Raw genomic sequence first — 20970 nt, 5'->3', positions numbered from 1 at the left:
AGTCTGGGGTTCCACCAACAGCCAGAAGAGCGCACCTGTGGACCAGGCTCCTCTTATAAGTCAGCTGGGGCTTTGCTTTTCCCAACTCCCGTATTTTTCTCCCAATACCGTTTTATATAAGTGGTCTCCTCTTAACATTTTAATCAATTCCATCCTTTGGAAATCAATTTTAAAACGGTTTTCAGCAAGAGCTCTATTTGGGAGTTCTGAGAGATGCTGAAATGATCTTCCTTTGCAAACACCCACCTCTTTTGAGCAGTTTTCATCCAGGCATCACACTGTGTAGTTCTTAGCGAGGGCATGGGAGGGCCCTTCTGGTAAATGTGAAGCTGCCTGTTTATGACATCGGTATAAGAGATCCATAAAGGGGCTTTAAGCATTTAATTAACCCAAAAAAGACTTTTTCTGATGGCTAGAATGTAAGATCCAAGTTTTCTGGGATGTTCATCGAGCTGCCTTTTATCTAAAAGCTTCCACACCGTCTAGTAAGGGATTCCTGGTTTGGACAAACCCCAGGGGAACTGAATCGACCTGCTTCAACAAACCAGAGAAGGCCTCGTTTTGGAACTCGGCCCTTCTCTGTACCAGCGCACCAGCCGACGCCTGCCGCACGCTCCACGTAACCGACAACGCGGACCTCGGCCCGAGGGAGGTCGAGAAACCCACCGCGGGGTCGCAGACGGCGCCCGCTTACCTGCCTGGCCGTCCCTGGGCTTGCACTGGACTTCCTCCACGCACTCGGCCGGGAACCACCCGACGTGGCCGCGGGCGCTGCCTTCCCAGAAGCCGCCTTCGCCGATGCTCAGAACTAGACAAGGAAAGGGGAAGACGTTAAGGGCAGGGCTCGGAGGGCGGGGGGTGAGGAAGGGAGGTGGGGGGCAACAGACGGAGTGGAGCCCGCATGCGTTGGCCAAGCCTGCAGAGCCAGTGGCTCTGGTCCCTTTGCCAGCTGACCACGCTTCCTTCTGCTGTGGATGAGGGGACTGGCAAAGTGGCCCTCGGAGAGGACAGAGCTGAGGCCGTAGCCTCTGCAGTCCCCAGGTCCCCTCCACCCGTTAGGCCTCGGGGAGAGAATGTAAGTGCATCCTGGCAACTTTCTGTCTTAGACCACAGGTCTTGTGGACACTCTGTCCCATTCCCCGGTGTTCCAGTAGCTGTAAGCACCCACCATCAATTACGTCAGGTGTAAAACTTGGGGGCAGGCCACCTCAGTGGGGAGAAGAACCATGAGCTCGTGTCTGGAGGGGAAGGGTCCGAGAGTTCGGGTCTGCCGGACCTTTTAAACCAGTTTGGAAAAAGAGAATTGACGGCAGGAGACGGAAGACCAGTGAAGAGCTGTCTGGTGACTCCACGGTGCCATCTGGACTCAGTGAAAAGGCTGCACCGAAAGCTTGTCTGGCCAACGCCGGCACGCTGGGCCCTGGCCCTGTGGCGTGCTGGCTTATTAATGAAGAACCTAATGCTTATGTGGGTGCTCGCAAGGAGCAGGGGTTTGCCACTCCCCTTAGAGAGAGGCGGAGGTGGGCTTGTCCCCAGGGGGCCACTCTGCACCGTGAAAACACGAAGACAAGCGAGGTCGGACATCACAGCTGCCCCGCCTGCAGGGCTGGGGGACGAAAGGCCGGGTTTGGGGTTTCCCTCCCTGGGCTCTGTGCTGGGTGCTCAGAGGGCCTTGTAAACATCCACCGGGAGAGTGAAGCAAATTTGTTTCTGAGCGTGGGTGGGCAATGCAAACCTAAAGACATGGGGGGAGGACGTCACAAGGACCCAAATGCTCCCCAAGGCACCATCTGGACAGATATTTTGGTTGTAAGGGCCAAGCTCGCAGGTGGGGTGGGGGGAGGGAGTGTTGATATCCTAGGCCTTTGGTGCTGGGCTGGGGCTGCCCCCACGCCCTGGCTCCCTCAGAACATAGCTGTGCAACAAGGAAGTCAATATCATCTCTGCACATCTTAATCTTTAAATTACTCAGGACCCGAAGGCACCAGAAGTGCAGAAAAAGGGATCAAGGCGACAGAAGTGATTTCTTCCAGCTCTCATGTTAATCTCAAAGGCCCGATAAACAACGGCTGGACCCACAGTCTTTGAAGGTCAACAGAACAGAAAACATCGGCTTTATAAGTCTTTGCCTAATAATGTGAAGAAATGACCTAAATGGAACAGACAAGCAGCCTCCCAGCTGACCAGTCCGAGTGTAACTGCTTGGAGCATTTCCTCCAAAAGCGGATGCCAGCCCCTTATACGCCACGCACCCCAGCTGACTGGACGCACACCATGGTTCCCAATGGAATCCTGGCTCTGAGAAAGTCATCGAGAGGCAGTGCCCTGGACAGCGAAGGGAGGCCAGGGCCCCGCCCGTGTGCTGTGTGGGCCGATGCCCAGCAAGGGAGCCACCATTTTTCTCCTTTCCTAGTGCCTGTGAGCAGCCATTCTGTTGTTTTAGGGGGTCTGGGGAGGCAGGAATGCTTAAAAGAACTCTGCCACATCTGACCTATGTGACACATGGGAAAGCTTCTTCGCCTCCGTGCCTCAGTTTCCTCATCTGTCAGATAACACTGTTTAGCTCAGAGTGTTGCTGTGTGTGAAAGAGAGGCACGCTAACCCAGATGGAGCCCCATCCCGGCTCACTGGCTTCCTTCCAAGCTCCCCCGTCAGCGATAACACATTCCACTTCCTCGATTTATCAACACCAAGGATACAGTTCTGGGTGTGTTATTGTCATTATGAGACCAAAGGAAAAGATGAAAGGCTGTTTACAGCTAGCTCGAGAGAGCGGGGAGGTGAATACAATGAAAAAGATGAGAAGTGCTGAAAAGAATCTCTCAGCTCGGGGACCCATCGTGCAGGACTGGTTCAGCTACATGGGGGGAAGGGGAACAACAGCACCCGTGCCGAGGGAGCGGGTGCGGGATGAGGAGGGAGAAGGGGCGCAGGATGAGCCCGGGTTTCTGGTGGAGCAAATGGCAGCTGGGGCTCCTCTTTATGGAGGTGGGAGGAAGAGAGGGGTGTGTGTGTGGAGCAGGTGGAGGCGGGATTCTGGGTCCCATCGGAACATCCCATGTTCAGGCGGTCTGCATTATAGGCCCTTCGGTTCTTAAGTGGCTGCATGTGAGTCCTGCGACCGGGTACCTGGGCCATCCAGCCATACTCCTGGCTTGCCCTCTTGGCTTTTTGTCGACCTGCCTTCTCAAGGGCAGGTGCTGACTGCCCCCGTGACAGGCACACCCGTGTCCAGGAGGGACTGGGTGTTCCTTGTACAGCCACGAGGGAGTCGGCTTGGGCTCGCCCATGAATCCATGATTTAAGCCATTGAAAAGTAAACAGTTCACACTATGAGAACAAATGGCACATTGACTCGCCCCCCCAGAAGCCCAGCACGCGCCCTGAGGCCACAGTTGAAAAAAAACTGGTCGGAGAAGGTACCCAGTCTAGCTGTCCACTCTACTGGTCACTATGCTGGGCATCTCCCTTCCAGAGACACACAAGCCCTCCTTTGTGAACTGGAAAACAGTAACGACCTACTCTGGATTAGCTCGGCAAAGTTAACGGGTGTGGGCAGGGACTGTCACTGTGTGACCCCCACCCCTCTGCGATGCTCCAGCCCTCACTCCTCACCCTGCCCGGGTCGCTGAGGAAGCACTTATCTGGCTGCATGGGAGTGAGGCCCAGGTTTTTCCCCTATTCTGCACCGAATCTGCCCGGATGGAATGTCCCTCCAGGCCATGCTGAATTTCGATCTGTCCGGGGCTTTGCTCCATATGTGCATCACCACAGGGATCAGAACAGGTGCACCCCTGTTCCTGGGCACCCCTCATTCTAAGAGAGACATGTTGGGATGTTTTCCCAGGTGCACGGGGATCAACTGTCTGCTAGTCTACCTAGCCTCGTAGGGCCAAGCAGAAAAGACTGTATACAGTGAGAGCTGAGGCCCAGCCAGGGAGCTGCAGGGTTAGAGCAGGACCCCCAGGCCCTGGCTGCCTGCCTCCAGGACCCCACATCCCTGGAAGGAGTGAGCCCCGTTTCTCCCAGAATCCTCCTAGACCTCCTGCCCCTGCGGCGGCTCCTTTGAGGTCTGGGGGCAGAATTCCTACAAAAGCACCTTGGCTCACCTTAGCTGGCCTGCCTCCAAGAGCTGCTAGCCAGGCAGCCAGGATGCCAGGGGCCTTGGCAGGGAGGGAAGAGGTCCCGGTCGACAGCGTAATGGGCACCAAGCCGACAGCGTGCGCGCGGCCTGCGTGGCCCTCCCAGCTCTCTTCACAGCCTTTGAATCTGTCCTCTGCTCTGCGAGTTTTGGAACTGAGCTCCGTCACTTCCGTTCTCGATGGGAGACAGGCTGGCTCCCCGCATGCCCCATACTCTACAGCGAGGGGCAGGTCCCAGTCTGGGGGTGATGCCCCAGGAGGGGGATGGGTGATGCTGGGAAAATGGGGTGACAAGCACGTCCTCCTATGCCGTGTCCACGGGGATCCTGCCCAAGCCTGGACCCCTCTGAAGGGTTCTGGGTCCACATCTCAGCCTTGGGCCACCTTCCCACTGTCCTGGTCTGTGCAGCCAAGAGCCTACGTCACCCCGAGTGTGACGGCTGTGGCGGGGGCTCACCCTTCTCTCCCCGGCCATCCTCACCCAGGCTGCAGACTCAGGGTCTGATGTCACCTTTCACTTCCCACCCTCTGACCCCCTACTCCACTGACGCGCAGCCCCTCTCCTCTTCCTGCACGCCCGTTTCCCGTCCACGTCTGGGGGCTGCGGGACACAGGCTGGGAAGGACAACACAACACAGGGGCTTGGCTGACAGCTGTCCCTCCCTCCGCGAGCCGTCGGTCTGTCTGCCTGCAGCGATTCCCACAAGAAACCCTGCCCCTGCTCTCTGTGTCTTCATTGTCGCCTCCTTGACCCCGGCAAATGTGCTGACCCTGGGAGCCTTCAAACCCCTCCCCAGAACACCCTCTGTGGCCCTCCAGTGAGCTCTGAGGGGACTCAGTGCAGGTGCAATTCGTTGACCTCTGGCCCTCTGAGCCTCAGGTTTCTCATCTCTACAATGGGGACAGGCCTGGACGAGAGCTGCCTTGGTCCTAGCACAGGCCTCCCCTGCTCCCTGGCCACCCGCCCACGTGGTCTCAGCATCCTGTCACTTGACAGCTCAGGTCAGCCTTGTGGGGAGTCCGTGGCTAGGCCCATGGGGGCCCACGTTGGGGCTTCTCTTCGCTGAGCCGGGCATGGCTGGAACGAAGCAGGGGCGTGTGCAATCGGCAGCCCAGAGCTGGGAGAAGCTCTCTCCCAAGTCAAGGACGGGCCACAGTGATTGTGAAGCACCCAAGTGGAAGGCAGGAATGCCAGCCCCTCGATGGAAACACAAGCAGAGACCCCAACCTGTCAACTGGGATGCAGCACAGGGACACACACACGCACGCACACACACACACTCACACATGCACACACACACTCACACAGGCATATCCCAGCAATTTGACGGCCTCCCCGAGTATCAAGCTGAAACAGCCCTTCCCTTCCTCTGGCTTCTTCCTTGTGCAAGCCTGACCTGCAGGCCACCCAATGCTCCTCCACCACTGGCCCCCACAGGGCAAGTCGGCAGAAGCAGGAGCCTCAAGGGCAGCCCTGAACGGCCCCACACTTGGAGTCTTGCGTGCTGGCAGTGAGGGCTGCATGACTTGGCACTCACCTGTCCCTTTCCCATGGCGCCCAGTGTAGTGGACACTGTCAGTGCTGCACCCAGGACCCCTTTATCAGAAGCACCATCCCCCAGCTGCTGTGAAGCAGGTTGCTAATGGCTCAGAGCTGACCCTTGTCCTCTGAGCTCCCAGAACTGGGAGCCATCCAGCCCAGGAGGTTATGCCCCACTCCCCACGAACCCAAGCCAGGACACATGGTGCCCCCCACTTCACACCCGGGTCCATGCTCCTTCTCCCTCGCCTGGTCCCCAGCACCGCTTTTGGGGCACCCGATACTCAGTGACGGGGAGCTGAGGGAAGGAATGACTCCACTTGCAGAATGGAGCAGCCTGGCTGACCGCCAAGCGTCCACATACAAATGCGTGGCGGAGACAGTGAATCTGCCTCTTATCTCTCCAAGCGACGTTAAGACCACAAACTGAGGCAGAGCCAAGTAAAGCTGGCACCAAGCAGACCAAGGAGTGAGCAATCAGGAGAGACGATGGGGTGGGGGGTGGGACCAGTGTGGGCTGGGAGTCCCGACAAAGTAGATCTGAATCCGCATCCCCCCGGTAATCAGCTGTGGGAGATGGGAGACTTGTTAACCCGAGTTACCAGGTCAGTAAAAGACAGGTGCTATGGGCTGAATTGTGCCCCCCAAACTCTATGTTGGACCCCTAACCTCAGAACCTCAGAATGTGACAGTATTTGGAGCTGGGTCTTTAAAGAGGTAATTAAGTAAAAATGAGGTCACAAGGGTGGGTCCTGATCCAATATCACTGGTGTCCTTATAAGAAGAGATCAGGACACAGACACGCACAGAAGGACGACCACATGAGGACACAGGGAGAAGACGGCCGTCTACACACCAGGGAGAGAGGCCTCAGGAGGAACCAGCCCCGTGACACCTGGATCTCAGACGTCCAGCCTCCAGGACTGGGGGACAGTCAACGTCTGTTGTTCAAACTGCCCCTTCTGGGGACTTCGTTACAGCAGCCCGAGCAGACTGATGCCACAGGATCTGATACGTACGGCCCACAATTGCTATGAGGTTTACACGCAAACACGTATGTGACGTTTGTATGCCTGGTAAACAGCAGGCGCCCACTGACGAGAGTCTCCACCTTTAGAAAGTATCCTCTAGTATCTCTGAAGTATAGAGAAGGATACAAAGACCCTAGATATGAAGTGACTGGCCAGTGGGTCACCAGGAAGGTTTCCCAGGCTCTTCCCAGCCCGGCCTGAAGCCTGCATGACCCTGGGGGTGCATAGCGAGGTGGTCCCATGTGAAATGAAAGCTCGGGACTGTGGGCTGAGCCGATTTCAGAGCTGGGCTGGGTAAGGAGACCCAGCTGATATTTGGGGACCACAGGGTGGGGTGGGGTGGGGTGCATGGACATAAGAGCAGGCTGCATTTGGGCACACGTCATCTTCACACGAGCTGCCGGCCTCCCCCACCTCCTGAGTAGCCAACTGCACGGATTCAGGGGCTGACCGACCAGGAAGAGATGTGGGTATTTTTAGCATCGCCACCCCACAGTAATCAGACAATAGCTCCTAAAGGCGGCAAGGCCTGGGAGCCTGCCCTTCCCAGTTTCCTCAGAACAGCGGCAGCTCCCAGGCGCGGCTCTGCTGACCCAGCAATGCTGCACCCGCTTTCTGCCTGGGAGGAAGGCAGTGAGGGCCACTGGGCTGGAACAGCCGGGCCTCCTGGGAGAGCTGCGGGAAGGTCCTCGAGGCCTGGGCTTCCCCGGTTCCCGCCGGGCCCGCCGGCTCTGCCAGGAGTGGGGCTTCCCCGCGGCACTCCCAGGACACCCTCCCGCGGCCTGCAGGTCAGGGGAAGTGAGAGGAAGAGGCACAGCCGGAGCAGCGGTGCACACGCCGGCAGCGGTCCACCAGCCTAATGCGACTGTAAAAAGGGACTTTTGTCCAGGAAAGGCCACATGCTCAGCAGATGTTCAGTCACCTTCTGTCCAGAGCCTGGGTGAGGACCGCAACGGAGCCACAGGGGAGGCACCTCCCCGGATGCCAGCCAACCCGTCTGCAAAGGCTACGTCCTGTGCACGGATGGCGAGTGGGCCACACTGTGACTGCTGCAGGGTCAACTGAGAATTTCTCAACACGCAGGGAAAAGGTCTACCCCATGATGCGTTCTGGTATTACAATTCAAAACTGCAGGTCATGTGAATTTTTACATTTATTATTTGAATGTTTATAATGTAAAAGTTAACAAAAATGCTGCATTAAACTACCTAGGGACAATTCAGGGACTTCTGCTTATGAGTATGATGGTCAAAGACCCCGCTGGACCACACCACAGAAGGCAGCTACAGACCCTGACTGTGATGGAAAAGGTCCTGGAACCGGGGGGAGAGGTAGACGGGCTGGTGGGATGCACGCTTGCCGTGGGGAGAGGGGAGAGGAGCTGGACAGGAGAGGCCCTCCTCCACGGCTTGTAGCCTGACTGAAGCACAGTCCACACAGCAGGGCTGGCAGCGGAGGGGCTCACAGCAAACACCCGCGGTCTGAGTAGCTGAAGAGCCAGACAGATGAAGCCAGGAAGAGGCTGGGGGCAGCCCCACAAGAGCCAGAGACAGGCCAGCAAGCTCACCCCCCCACATCTCTGACCCCGGGTACAGAACAGACACAGAGCAGCTCAGCTAAAATCTGAGACCTGAGCTCGCCCGGTGCTGTCACCCCAGCAACTCACCAAAACTTAAGAAAGAAAACTAACAGAGCCAGAATCTCCACAAGTTAATGCTCCTAATGTCCAGAACGCAATAGAAGATAACCGGACACACGAAGACCTACGAGGATGGAGCCCATTCTCAAGAGAAAAGAAAACTAGGTGAGCCTGACCCTGAGATAACTCTGATGGCAGGACTCACAGATGGGGATTTTAGGGCGACGATTACACCAACACAATGTCGTGAAACAGCACGTGCCTTCGATGACTGAAAAATCTCAACAGAGTCACAGGAAGTCTCGGCAAATAAAAAGAAACAATAAAAGAAAACGCACGTGGAAACTCTAGAGTTTAAACACGTAATTTCTGAAATTAAAAAATTCACAAGATGGACTTGACAGCAAAGGGGATGTTTCAGAGGAAGGAGTAAGTGACCTGAAATAGATCAATAGAAACGATCAAGGGTGAAGAAGAAGAGACGGAAAGAAAATGAACAGAGTCCCTGGGACTTGCTGATGCCACCAGATGGTTAAGTATGTGTGCGGCTGGACCACTGGAAGGAGTCAAGAGAGAGAACGGGGCTCCTCCTGTCCCTGGAAACCCAGGTGACGGCCGGATTAGTGCACGGTATAGAGGAGGGGACCGCGTTAATTACCAGCTCAGGGCCAAGTGGTGACGAGGTGGGGCAGGCAGGATTTGCACCTGGCCTACCCACCTCCACGAGGCATGCTTTCTATCCCATGCCTCTTCTGAATGGCTGCCCTCCAAGGGCAGGGCCTGGGCATGGCTGGGCATGGGTGGTGTGCCTCTTCTTGTCCTTTCTGGTGAGTTCAGCTGCCCCCATCTGTCACTTCTCCATTTCCCTTCATGGCTTTTAGCACCATAGGCCTCGACTGCAGCCACTGCCAGCCTCCCTTGGTCCTCCACCTGCGTCACTACATCCATCTTCCTTAAGGGTCTCACATAACTCATCTCCCTGCTCAGAAACCATCGCTGGCTCCCCAGTACCCTGGGAACAAAGTCTAACTCCTTGGCCTGGCATTCGTGGCGGCCCTCAATGCTTTTCAACCACAATTCCGAGGATTCTGCTTCGGGAATCCTTCCCTCCAACCCGGTGGGATTCCTTCCTTGGAACGATGTAGGCCTCCAGGCTGTGGCTCATGCTGGACTGTCCACCTAGACACCCCTCCCTGACTCCCAACAAGACATGTCCAATTCTGACCTATGCTAGGACGAGTCCCAATGCCACTACTTCGTGAGGCCCTTGGGTTCTGCCCGTGGACGCCCCCATCTGCCCCCTCCCCTGCACGTTCTGCAGGGGAATCTCATTCCTGATATGCATGCGTTGTCTTCTCTAACAGACATCAGAGACACTGCGGCTGCGTCCCGCGAGAAGGACTGGCGAGCGTCACTCTGTTCCCTGCTCTGCCCTCCCAGGGCCACCTATTTTCCACAGGGGGTGCTGCAGAAGCGACGCCTTAGATGTTGACACCCCAACAGACCAGCTGAGGGGGTCAACGGCGGCTGAGGGGCCCCAGAAGCAAGGACATCATGGACACTGACCTTTGACCCTGTCGCCGCGGTGGAGGGGGATCTCGCCATCGACCTGGGGTTGGTATGGCTTGACGACGATGAAGAGCCTCCCGGGCACCGCGCTGTAGAGCTTCCGCTTGGGCCCCGGGTACTCGAAGGCGGAGAGCACGTCCTTGTTGGCGCTGGGAGGGAAAGTCGGCCTGAGAGAGAGGGGGCAGAGAGAGAGAGAGAGGGTCACTGCCTGAGACACAGCAGGTCACCCTGCTGACCCGCTGCCAACCCGTTCACAGCAATCGCCGGGCAGTCACATCAGATGGAGCTCCTGATTCTAGATGGGGCTGAAGACACGAACAGGCCCCAGGGCAGCCTTTGTGGTTAAAAGACTCAGGCAGATCCAGCAATCCCCCTTCTGGGAAGAGACCCCCAAGAAGGGAAAGCAGGGACTCAAAAAGATATTTGCACAACCATGCTCACAGCAGCATTATTCACACTAGTCAAAAGGTGGAAAGAACCCAGTGTCCATGGATGGATGAATGGATAAACAACACGTGGTCCATCCATACAATGGAATATTATGGAAAACAATTTTAAAAAGGAAGGAAATCCTAACACAGGCTACAGCATGGATGAACCTTGAAGATGTTACGCTGAGTGAAAGAAGCCAGTCACAAAAGGACAGACATTGTATGATTTCCCTTATAGCATGTTCCTGGAGGAGTCAAATTCATGAGACAGAAAGTAGGATGGTGGGCGCCAGGGGCTGGGGGAGGGGATGGGGAGTTAGTGTTTGATGGGGACAGAGTTTCAGTTTGGGAAGATGGAAAGTTCTGGAGATGGATGGTGGTGATGGATGCACAACAACGTGAATGTGCTTAATGCCACTGAATTGTACAGTTAAATATGGTTAAGATGGTGAATTTTATGTTATGTGCATTTTACCACAATTTTAAAAACAAATAATAAAGGAAAAACACTCCAGTGGAGGCAGCAATCAGGGTAGGCCCTGGGTCTCTGACATTCTGTTTCACTGTGAGCACCAGCTGCCCAGGTGAGGAAACACCCAGAACCTTCCATCGAAAGCTCTAATTATCACAGTGCACACGGCCCACTCCCGCGGCCCCCGATGACATTTCACAAGAGGCACTTCAATCCTTTCCTGCTTCATGTTGTTATTTCACAAAGAGCGTACATGCCCAGGCCGACTTCCACCCCTGACGTGAGTGACACCTTAACCGGGCCCAACGGTGTGGCACATGGGGGAGAGAGGAGGGTTTAGCGAGACATGGGCAAGTGGTTTCCACGACGATGTTGTTGTGTTGGGTGCATCGTTGTGTTGTGTGACCGGGGCCGACTATTTCTGGGAAGGGGAAAGACAGCACGTCCACCCTTGCCCTATCAACGACAATCATGAGGTGTCATGGCGAGTTCTCTTCCCGTGATGGGATCTTTAGAAAAGACATCCACACGGATGAATCTGGGCAGGGATTTTGGGACGACGCTCTAGAGCACCCTGGTCAGAAAGACAAGAAAAGCATTCACCTGCGGCTGGTGTCTTCCAAGAGGGCACCCAGCCACGGGAAAGTGAGAGGAGTATCAATAATACCTGGGGAAGGTTCCAGAATTGGGGAACCACGTCTGAGTCTCGGGAGGAGGCCAACTCATGTCACAAATTCATGGCCACGAAGCCTGGGGTTCCCAACCGTGGCTCTCCTCTCAAACTACAGATGCCGTGGCCTGTGAGCCCACAGAGGGAGCCTTGAGATTTCCTCAAGGAAGAAGTTTTTACTTTTAGGCAGGGAACACTGTGAAATAGGCTTGCAGGGAAAATTCTAGAAGCTGATGTGACCACTCACTTTACTGTGAACCCCCTACGTGCCTTCTGTCCTGTGCTTTACCCATATGTGCACTCTGATCAATGACGCGTGGTTTGCTATGAGCTCGTGAAAATTCACAGAAGTGAGACTGTGCCGTCTTCTGCCTGCCTTTACTCACTGCCACGGCCGTGAGAGCCAGCCACAGGAACTCACGTCTACACGTGTGAGACTGCAGGCTGGGACATGCTCCATTTATACCCTAACGTCCGCTAGTAAGGTGTGGAGGAGGGCTGACCATCAGGTCTGTCTGCAGGGCCACAAAGCCCAGCACTCTCCCTAACCCACGTGAGGCAGAGGGCGGGCAGGACACTGGCCGCGAGCTATCCCAGGTGCTCACCTGGGCTCAGAGGACTCTGACAGAGGTGGAAAGCCGTAGTCCTCTGTCCTCACACTCTCCTGTCCCCAGAGATGCCATTCCTCCCCCAGAGGCTTCTCTAACCAAGTTAAAGCCACAGGTGGAGGTCACAGAACACCTGGTGGAGGTCCCCACCAGGCAGCCTTGCCCAGTGGCCATCCCCTCACCTAACCCCTCCTCGCCCAGCCAGCTACAGATCGACATGCACAGACAGGACAATCCCCCTTGGGACTCGTCCTGAAGAGCTGGATGGTCCTTCTCAATGAATGTCATTTATCCCCAAACACCCCGGGAGCTCCCCGAGCAGCGACTCCTGCAAGAGCCAGTTGTGTGACCACCTCTGGTCCAAAGGCAATAGGTCAGCAGGCCAGCTGACTCACAGAGGAAGGACAATTCGGGCAGCTGCCTGTGAGGTAAAAGAATTCGGGAAAGTAGGAAAGTAGGGGCAGCTCCTCAAAGTTCCCACCTGAGAGGATTTCCTGCCGTGGCGTCTGCGTTAGGATGTGGATTCATTTATTCAATCCGCCTCGACTCAGCCTCACTCAGGACCGGTTTGGCCCTGGACCGAGAGCTGAGAGGAGAGCAGGGGGAGAGAAGAGCCTTCACCGCAAGGGGCCTGAGCATCATGGGGTTCTTCTCTCCGGTTCCCAGGAGCGGGGAAGGTGAGTCTCGGTAACCAAGGGGACTCAATTCCTCTCCAACAGGGAAAGTGTCCCCTGGGGCCACTCCACCTGGACCCAAGTGGTTCAGAAGAGGCCTGGGGTCAGTAGAGGGCGTGGGCTCCAGAGTATCGCACCCCACAGTCAGATTCCTCCTCTCCCTAGACCTCCATAAACACGGCTGGAAACCCCCTTGATGCACCTTCCACATCAGCATTGAGAGATGGGGGGCAAGACCCACCCCCTGGGGCTGCTGGGAGGGTACATGAGGGAATGTGGATGAAAAGCCCCACCCCCAGCCACTTCTGTCACTGCAGCTTTGATGGCAGTTATGGCCTCTGCATGTGACCATCACCCAGGCTGGACTGGCAGCAGCAGGAACACAGGGCGATGTCGACACCATCTCAACTCCCCGCTCCTGGCTGAGGGTGCAGTAGTGGGTGCTTGGAAGTGTCCACTGCATTAAACCCCAATAAGAGACGGCAGCTTGGTTCCAGCAAGGAGGTCATATGTGAGCTCCAGTGCCTCCCAGGCTGCATGGATGCTCCTGGACAGGTGTGGCTGCAGCAGACACCAGGGGGTGGTGAGCAGATGGGCAGGTCGACCAAGCCCCGTGAGCCAGTCTCCAAGGGCCAGGAGAGTAGAGGAGCAGGAGGGGAGTGAGGTGAGGCAGGTGGGCTTCTCCCACAGGGAAGGGGCAGGTCAAAGTCCAGAGGAAAGATAAGGATGGACCGTGCCCATGGTGGCTGGAGTAGGGCAGAGGGCGAGCCACAAAGCTGGGGCTGCCGGACCTGACGTCCAGCTGCTATTTGGCTGCAGAAGAAGCTGCTATGCCTAGAGCTTGGGAACCAAAGGAGGAGCCCATCTTCTCAGAGGACCCCCCAATGGAACAATGCAGAGAGCCCCAGGACCCCACTGTGCACATTCAGCAACAATCAGCAAGCAGACTGAGCCCAACCTGAAAAGCTGATCATCAGGATAAATCCGTCCACCCATCCATCCACCCATCTACCCATCCATCCACCCATCTACACATCCATCCACTTACTTAGCCATCCATCCATCATCTATCCATCATCTGTCCATCCATCCATCATCTATCCATCATCTGTCCATCCATCCATCCATCCATGCATCACCTATCCAACCACCCATCCATCATCCATCCATCATCCATCCCCATCCACCCATCTATCCATCCATCCATCGTCTATCCATCCACCCACCCACCCACCCATGCACCCATCCATCCACCCACCCATCCATCCATCCATCCACTTACCTATCCATCCATCTATCCACCCATCCGTCCACCCATCCACCCATCCATCCATCCTCCATCCGTATACCCATCCACCCATATATCTACCCACTCATCTACCTATCCATCTACTTATTTATCCATCCAACCATCCATCTACCCACCCATCCATCTTACCACTTATCCAAACGTCATCTGTTCACTCATCCACTCAAATTTCAAAAGGACTCTGCCAGAAGCCCAGCTGATCACTTACTATCAGATGTTAAACACGTCAGTTAATCTTTTGAAGCTTCAGTCTCCCCCTCTGATAAAAGGGGATGATCCGGGGTGACCTGAGAATGAGCAAACAGGAGCCACTCTGCACAGGTGTTACGCGAACATGAGCACCATTACCACTCCCTGCACCAGCTGGAAAGTGGGTAATGGGATGCACATGTCAGCCAGCCGGTTCCAGCCAGAGCCAGAGTGTGTGCCACTGGGCAGAAATGTGAGAATGAAACCAGCTTCAATCTGGGGAGCTCTGTTCCTCGAGCCACTTTGCAGACGGTCAGCTCCCTAACCCATCAATCCAAGTCCAGGAAGCCTTTGTCTAAGAACAGGGAGGAATTAGCACACAGTGTGCCCATGGTTCTAGGCATCAGCAGTGATGGTTCTGAGAATGCTCATGCATCTTCTCACTTCAGGTTAATTTGAGCCTCACAAAGCCCATTTCACAGGTAAGAAAACAGAGGCTCCATAAATAGTGATCTAGATAGAAATATACAGCCGACCTCACGTTGCGGCTCCCTGACTCCAGCCCAGGGCTCCCCTGAAGGCTCCCTGTTCCATGCGGTCATGAACTCAGGTGACCACGACCTCTCCTGCGAGGGAAGGCGTCTTATCCCCGCGATACCCTGTTTTATGAACTGTGTCCTCCGCTGTGCTCCGCTCTCTCACGGTAGCCCCAGACGGCAGCAGGGGCCACAGCCCCTCCATGGCTCCGGGTTGGGAATGCCTTCCCCTCTCAGGAAAGGAGGCACTGGGGGACCAGGCTGGGGCCCCTCCGCCCTCCCTGCACAGCGAGCATGAGTCTGAAGCTCCCCCCATCCCAGACTGTCAGCATTTTCCTTGTGTTCGTTCAAGAACAGCCAGATGGAATTCCAACCACGTCATTTGGTAGGAGGGCTAAATCAGAATTCTCAACATCAGAAAATTGATGGTGGCTGTGGGGGGACTCGGGTGAGTGAACTGAGCCATTTCCCATTATCGTGGGGGAACAGGGACCTGCCTGCACACTGAACTCTCTCCATTCGTTCATTCGTCAGCCACTTACACATCCATTCATTCATTGGGCCAGTATTTAGCGGGTCTCCAGACGCCCATGAACATGAGACAGACTTGGACCCCCTGCCCCTTCCTGACGCCTGTCTGGCCCCTTTCTCCACCTCGGGATCTCCCCTCTTCCATGGAGCACCCTCACCTCCCTCCTCTACTGAACTCTGACTTGTGTGAGCTCTGACTCCTGGGGGCTCTATTAGAGCCGTCTGTGGCTCCCTGTCCTCACCTACAGCAACACAGGGGCTGACACGTCTCCTGCCCTCATTTCTGGGTGAGGACATGGCATTCACCTCTGCATGGTGAGCGCCCAGCACAGAGGAGGCTGGTAATTTACGGGTTCACGTGACCAACTGAGAAAGCAGAGCAAAGACTGAACGTCCCCAAATGTGGAAGGAGAGGAAGTGACAGGTGAGGGGTGGCCCTCAGCAGCTGAGATGCACCTGCTCCCCCAGGTGGGCCCCCTTCACCTGGCCGCACCTCCCCACCAGGTGGCAGACATAAACCTGGGCAGCCCGGCTCCTCATCAATTCCCTACTTCTGACCTCCCGGTGACATGCTGCTAGCATCCAGGATGGCACTGCCTGACTCCATGCCTGGCCTGGCAGTGTCCACCTGGCCCCCGCCCCACCTCTGCCCTGCAGCCAGGCCCATCCTCCCCTTTTTGGGTCAGGACAGCCACAGTGGAGGGAGCGGCAACTGTAGTTCTCACTGAGGAAACCAGGTCCCTGCTCCTCTGGGGGAGCAAAGCTTCGGTGTCCTGGTCCCCGTGTCCCCAGGAGGCAGGGAGAAGGCTTGCAGAGGTGGACAAAGGCCCGAGCCAGAGGGGCACCCAGTGCCCCTTCACACCCATGAGCCTGACCAGATGGGGGCTTTACTCCCTGAAAGGAGTGTGCCGGGCAAGACAGAGTCCCACCACCCCAGAACCTTCCAGAGCCCCTGTTTCCACCTCGATAGGCAGAGGAGGGGGCCTGTGGTTTCTGAAGTGCATCTAAAAGGTTCTGTTCTCTGAGCAAACCTGCTCTTGGATTTGAGGCACTTGTTCCTTCCTGGGGCATCACGGAGGCGCAGCCCCGCCTCGGGGGGAAATGGCGATGACAACATCACCGTCCTCCAGAGGGGTACAGGCTCGAAGCCATTCTGCTGCCCCAACACCAGGACCCTCCTGGGCTGGCTGAGCCCCCCACCTTGGGGGCTGCCCCATCCGCCCGTTTCATCCACCTGACACCCCAAAGGCCTGTTTGGCCTCAGCTTCCCATGGCCAAGTTCAGGGAGACGAAAGCAGCTTGGGTAAAAGGCAGCTTTTTCGGCGCCCCTGCCAGGGTCTGCCCGACGGCGGGGAGACCTTCCAGCTCAGCCCCTCCCTGTGGGGAAAGGTGGGAGCTGCTCTCTCCCCGTGCGCAGGAGAAGGACGAGGCTCAGGGAGACACAGCCGGCGAGCTGCGGGCGGCATTTCGTCTCCGCCTGATCTCAAAAGCAGGAGTCTCTCCCCTCTGCCGAGCTGAACCCACCCAAGAAACGCTCATTTGATGAGAGGGGGACCAGAATGCTCCCTCTTGCTGGTGAGGCCGGGGCAGCCCTCCGGACCGGCTGCCCAAACTTTGCAAAAACACATCAAGAGCTGTCAGAACCTCGTGAGAACGTCGGCGCCCTGGGCAGCTGGGAGGGGTCCCAGGACCCCACTCCTCCTCTCTACACTCAGGAGGTGGGCGATGGGGCAGGTAGACGCAGCAAAACCCCTTCTCAGGCCGGTTCTTAGAAACATGGAGCAGCCATGCCAGTGGGCGCCACCAGAGGGCACCGACTCAGGCAGGTGTGTGCAGAGCCTGGCACCTGGAGGAGGATGCAAAGATGCTGCAGGTAGGTACATTGGCTCCCAGCCTCTCCGGACCGTCTTACCTTTCCTGCCTTGCACTCAGGGCAGCTAGCTATCGCAGGCTGGTTCCACGGGGGAGGCTGACCCTGCCTGCAGCGCAGATCCCAGGTCAGGGAGGGAGCCAGTCAGCCGGTGCCAGCAGGGCCCAGGTGGGGACTTGGGCAGCTGGGGAGGCCTCGGCACCCCTCCTGTCAAGTCCGCACTTGAGCGTTTGGCCTGAGGGTGGCTCTGGCCACCTGATGTGCCCATCACACACCTGGCTGAGGTTTCTGGGGCCTCAGGTTGGAGTTTAGGCAAATGGGCTCTGCCTGAGACAGGGGTGCTGAGTGGCCAGCCTTCCCCACGGCAGCCAGAGAGAAAAGAGGAGACAAGAGGGCAAATCCCTTTGTGCTCAGGGTGCGAAGTTCCCTCCACCCGCTGATGTGATTTTCTCCTCTTCTCCTACCTCTTAGCCCAAGCCAGAGCCGTCACCGGGACGGTGGCACCTGACACCCTCCAGTGCCTGCCCCACAGCAGCCAGAGGGACCTTGTAAAATGTCCGTGATGATGATGACAACTAAGGGCAGCAAACACTCTGTGGAACTTACTATGAGCCAGACACGGGCCTCAGCACGGGACGGGTATTAAATTCATCTTAATCCTCATCACACACCCATCAGTCCCATTTTACATATGAGAAAATTGAGGCACAGAATGGTCAAGTGACTTGCCCAAAGTCACACAGTGGGGAGGAAGCTGAGCTGGACACAACCCGGCGGTTTGGCACAGGTGATGGGCCGCTGGGCTACTCGTTGAGACAGGATCTGTAGACAGAGCGGGTGATGCTGGCACAGGGCTTTCCCCTCCATGACATGACGAGCATCCTAACCCCACCTCTCAGTTCTGTGATAACCAGACAGGGGTCTGGGGGCACCCTGTGCCGCCCGAGGCTGGGAGCCAGTGTCTTCCTCACGAGTGCCCCACGCCTAGTGCCTGGCAGGGCCCGTCTGCCCAGGAAGGGGCCAGGCTCTGTGCTGTGAAGACAGAGACGGAGTGGAGGGGCTTGGCCAGCTCCTTGAGCCCCAAAAGGCCCAGGGGCTGTGCTGTGGGGCCCTGCGTGCCGGCACACCCCATCATCTGGGCTGGCTTGTACGGCCCTTTCCATCTGGGCACAGGTGAGAAAGGCCAGCTGTGGTCTCCCAGCCAGGAAGCAGACAGCCTGCCGTGCGGCTCAAATGCCCACCGCTGTCCTTGCGTCCCAGGGGGAAGCCAGGGGGCCTGGCAGGTCCCCGTAAGACAGGGGAGTCTTGGGGGAAGGATGCCAGCAGTTCACCAGGACCGCCGCAGGGGACTCCTGTCACCGACGAGGGAGCTGGTCCTGAGCAGAAGGACATGGACAGGCTTTGCGGGGGTGGAGGAGGGAAGAAGGCCGGGAAACGGCGGACAAGGCAGGACTCACCGTCAGGGCGCCACTCGGCAAGCTGGGTGCTGGGCGGGCCAGGACAGGTCCCCGACCGGGACAGACAGCGTCCCACAGCCAGGAGACTGACCATCCCCGTGTTAGCGCTGAGAGTCCTGCCTCCGGTGATCCCTCAGTCCCACGGCTCTGGGTGACAAAGGGGACAGGCCTGGCCAAGCGCCCGGCCTTGGGTTGGACGTGGATTTGAGCTTCATCTAAGGACCAGCGTGGCTTGAGCACCTACTGTGTACAAGGCATGGCCACGAATTCACTTATTCGGTTTGAGAACAGCCCAAGGGAGCCGGTCTCTCTGTGATCCTCATTTTATAGTCGCCAAGGATGAGGCACGAGGTGGAGTCCAGAACACACGCTCGGGAAGTCCTGGCAGCAAGCACCCAGGACGGCCTGGCTGCTGTGATTATCTCACACACACGTGTGTACATGCACACATACAGACACACACGCAAAAGTGTATGCACACGTGCATACAAATGTGCACACAAACACACACAAGTGTATGCACACACACGAACACACACAAACGCATACACACATGCCACGAACAGATGCATACACAAACACACACTCACACATGCACACACAAACGTGCACACAAGTGCATGCACCCGCATGCATACATGGACACCCACAAACGCGTGTACACACTAACACAAATGCACACACACAAACACAAATGTGCATGCATGCATACGAACACACACGCACACACAAACATGCACATACCAGTGCACGCACACTGGCACACACACACACACGCATACACACCCGCACAGGAAATCAGGGACCCTGCCACATGCCCCAGTTGCATTTCTCTCTCCACAAGCAATATTTTGCAGCTTTTCCAAGTCCCTGGCCACACTGCCTTTGCTATCTTATTAGATTTCGTACTGGAGGAAGGGGACACACTCTTTTTAAAATTATAACCATAATTCTAGCTAACGGTGTGCAGTGGAACTTGCTGCCCCGAGGGAATCCTTTAATTTAGCTTTAAATGTTCTCAGCACCTGGGACTTCTCCCTCGGGATGACCCAGAGCGAGAATCTAGACCAGAGCCGGGAACTGGAGCTTGCAGTTTGGAGAGACTCAGGTGGGAACCGTGTCAACGGGCTGGGGTGTGCTGGTATCGAGAGGGTCAGGCCTGTGGCCCCGCCAAGGCGCCAGGAAACTTGGGTTCCCACGGGCATGTTCTCCCCACAACCTCTGCGGTGGCTACAGCCCAGAGACCTGGCCTGCTGCTCACAGCCACAGCAATCAGCCCGCTTCTGGGCCCTCGTGACATACTGACCCCTCCACCTGGGCTCCCTGCCTGAGCCCCCAGTCCCAAACACACATCGAGGTTGCAGGATGGAGCCCGACGCTCCTCCCGACGTCCCCGATCTCAGCTGGGGACATGGTGTTGGGCATGACCGTGGCCAGCAAGACTCACTGCGGGCAGGCTAGGCGAGCCCAAGTGCTTTCGGAGGCCTGGGAGGCGAGATGGGGGGATCGGGTGACACACCGGACCAAAGGGGGCATTCAAACCACACTGGAAACCCTGTGCAAGCCGAGAAAACACAGGTCCGCAGGCCCGCCCTGGCCACCATGGCGAGGACAGAATTCAAGGAGGCCCTCGTGAACCCTGCGTTGCAGACTCGGGAACCAGGAACCTGGGTCACAGTCCTGCCCCAGCTATGCATGGCTGTGTGACCCCTGGCCTCAGTCCTCTCATCTGTGAAATGGCAGGAGACAGTGCCCCTCACAGAGGGGTTGGGAGGGAAGGAGGGGGGCAAGCTGACGCCTGGACCAGGCCCTGGGCCCTGCCGCGAGACTGCGGCGAGATTAGCAGAGACGGCTGCTGCTCTGATTGTCCGACCAGCACCGCACCCGGCCTGCTGAGGCTCCAGCAACGAGCCCATCCCCGGGAAGTCCCATCCTCGCCTAGAAACTTCTTAAGGCAGCATGACAGGGTGGGGAGTATGCTCCGGGGCTGGAGCTCTGAGTGTGAATGCAGCACTCCCAGCTGCTGGGGAGATGGGAGACGGGGGGAGCACCCAGACCCGGAGTCAGATGCTGAGGGGGGTCCCTGCTCAGTCTGACTTATGCTGGCCTTGTCTCCTCATCTAGAAAAGGAACAAGAATGGGGTTTCCCCCACCTGGGGCCGCCTCAGAGACCGCTGAGATGCTCTGTGTGCACCAGCCACGCGGGCATGTAACACCCAACCAGCTGGGACCACCACTGTGGCTGCTGGGGGTTTGTCAGCCTCTGGTGCCCTGACCTGGGCCCTCTGAGCCTCAGTTTCCT

The 20970-nt window shown here is 56.9% G+C and overlaps 1 protein-coding gene across 1 annotated transcript in view; it reads right to left on the bottom strand.

Moving 5' to 3' along the window:
* Window positions 1-20970, bottom strand: part of SHANK2 (SH3 and multiple ankyrin repeat domains 2) — a 576539-nt gene that overhangs the window by 285480 nt on the left and 270089 nt on the right. The window contains exons 12-13 of the mRNA XM_087422499.1: window positions 9919-10088; window positions 695-808 (exon numbers count right to left, since the gene is read on the bottom strand). Coding sequence (XP_087278625.1) covers window positions 695-808; window positions 9919-10088 — 284 coding nt within the window. The remainder of the gene's footprint in view (window positions 1-694; window positions 809-9918; window positions 10089-20970) is intronic.

The sequence above is a fragment of the Ceratotherium simum genome, chromosome 34 (genome assembly GCF_057802395.1).
Source record: "Ceratotherium simum simum isolate JZ-2026a chromosome 34, ASM5780239v1, whole genome shotgun sequence".
Taxonomy (NCBI): domain Eukaryota; kingdom Metazoa; phylum Chordata; class Mammalia; order Perissodactyla; family Rhinocerotidae; genus Ceratotherium; species Ceratotherium simum.
This window is presented reverse-complemented; position numbering and strand designations above follow the sequence as displayed.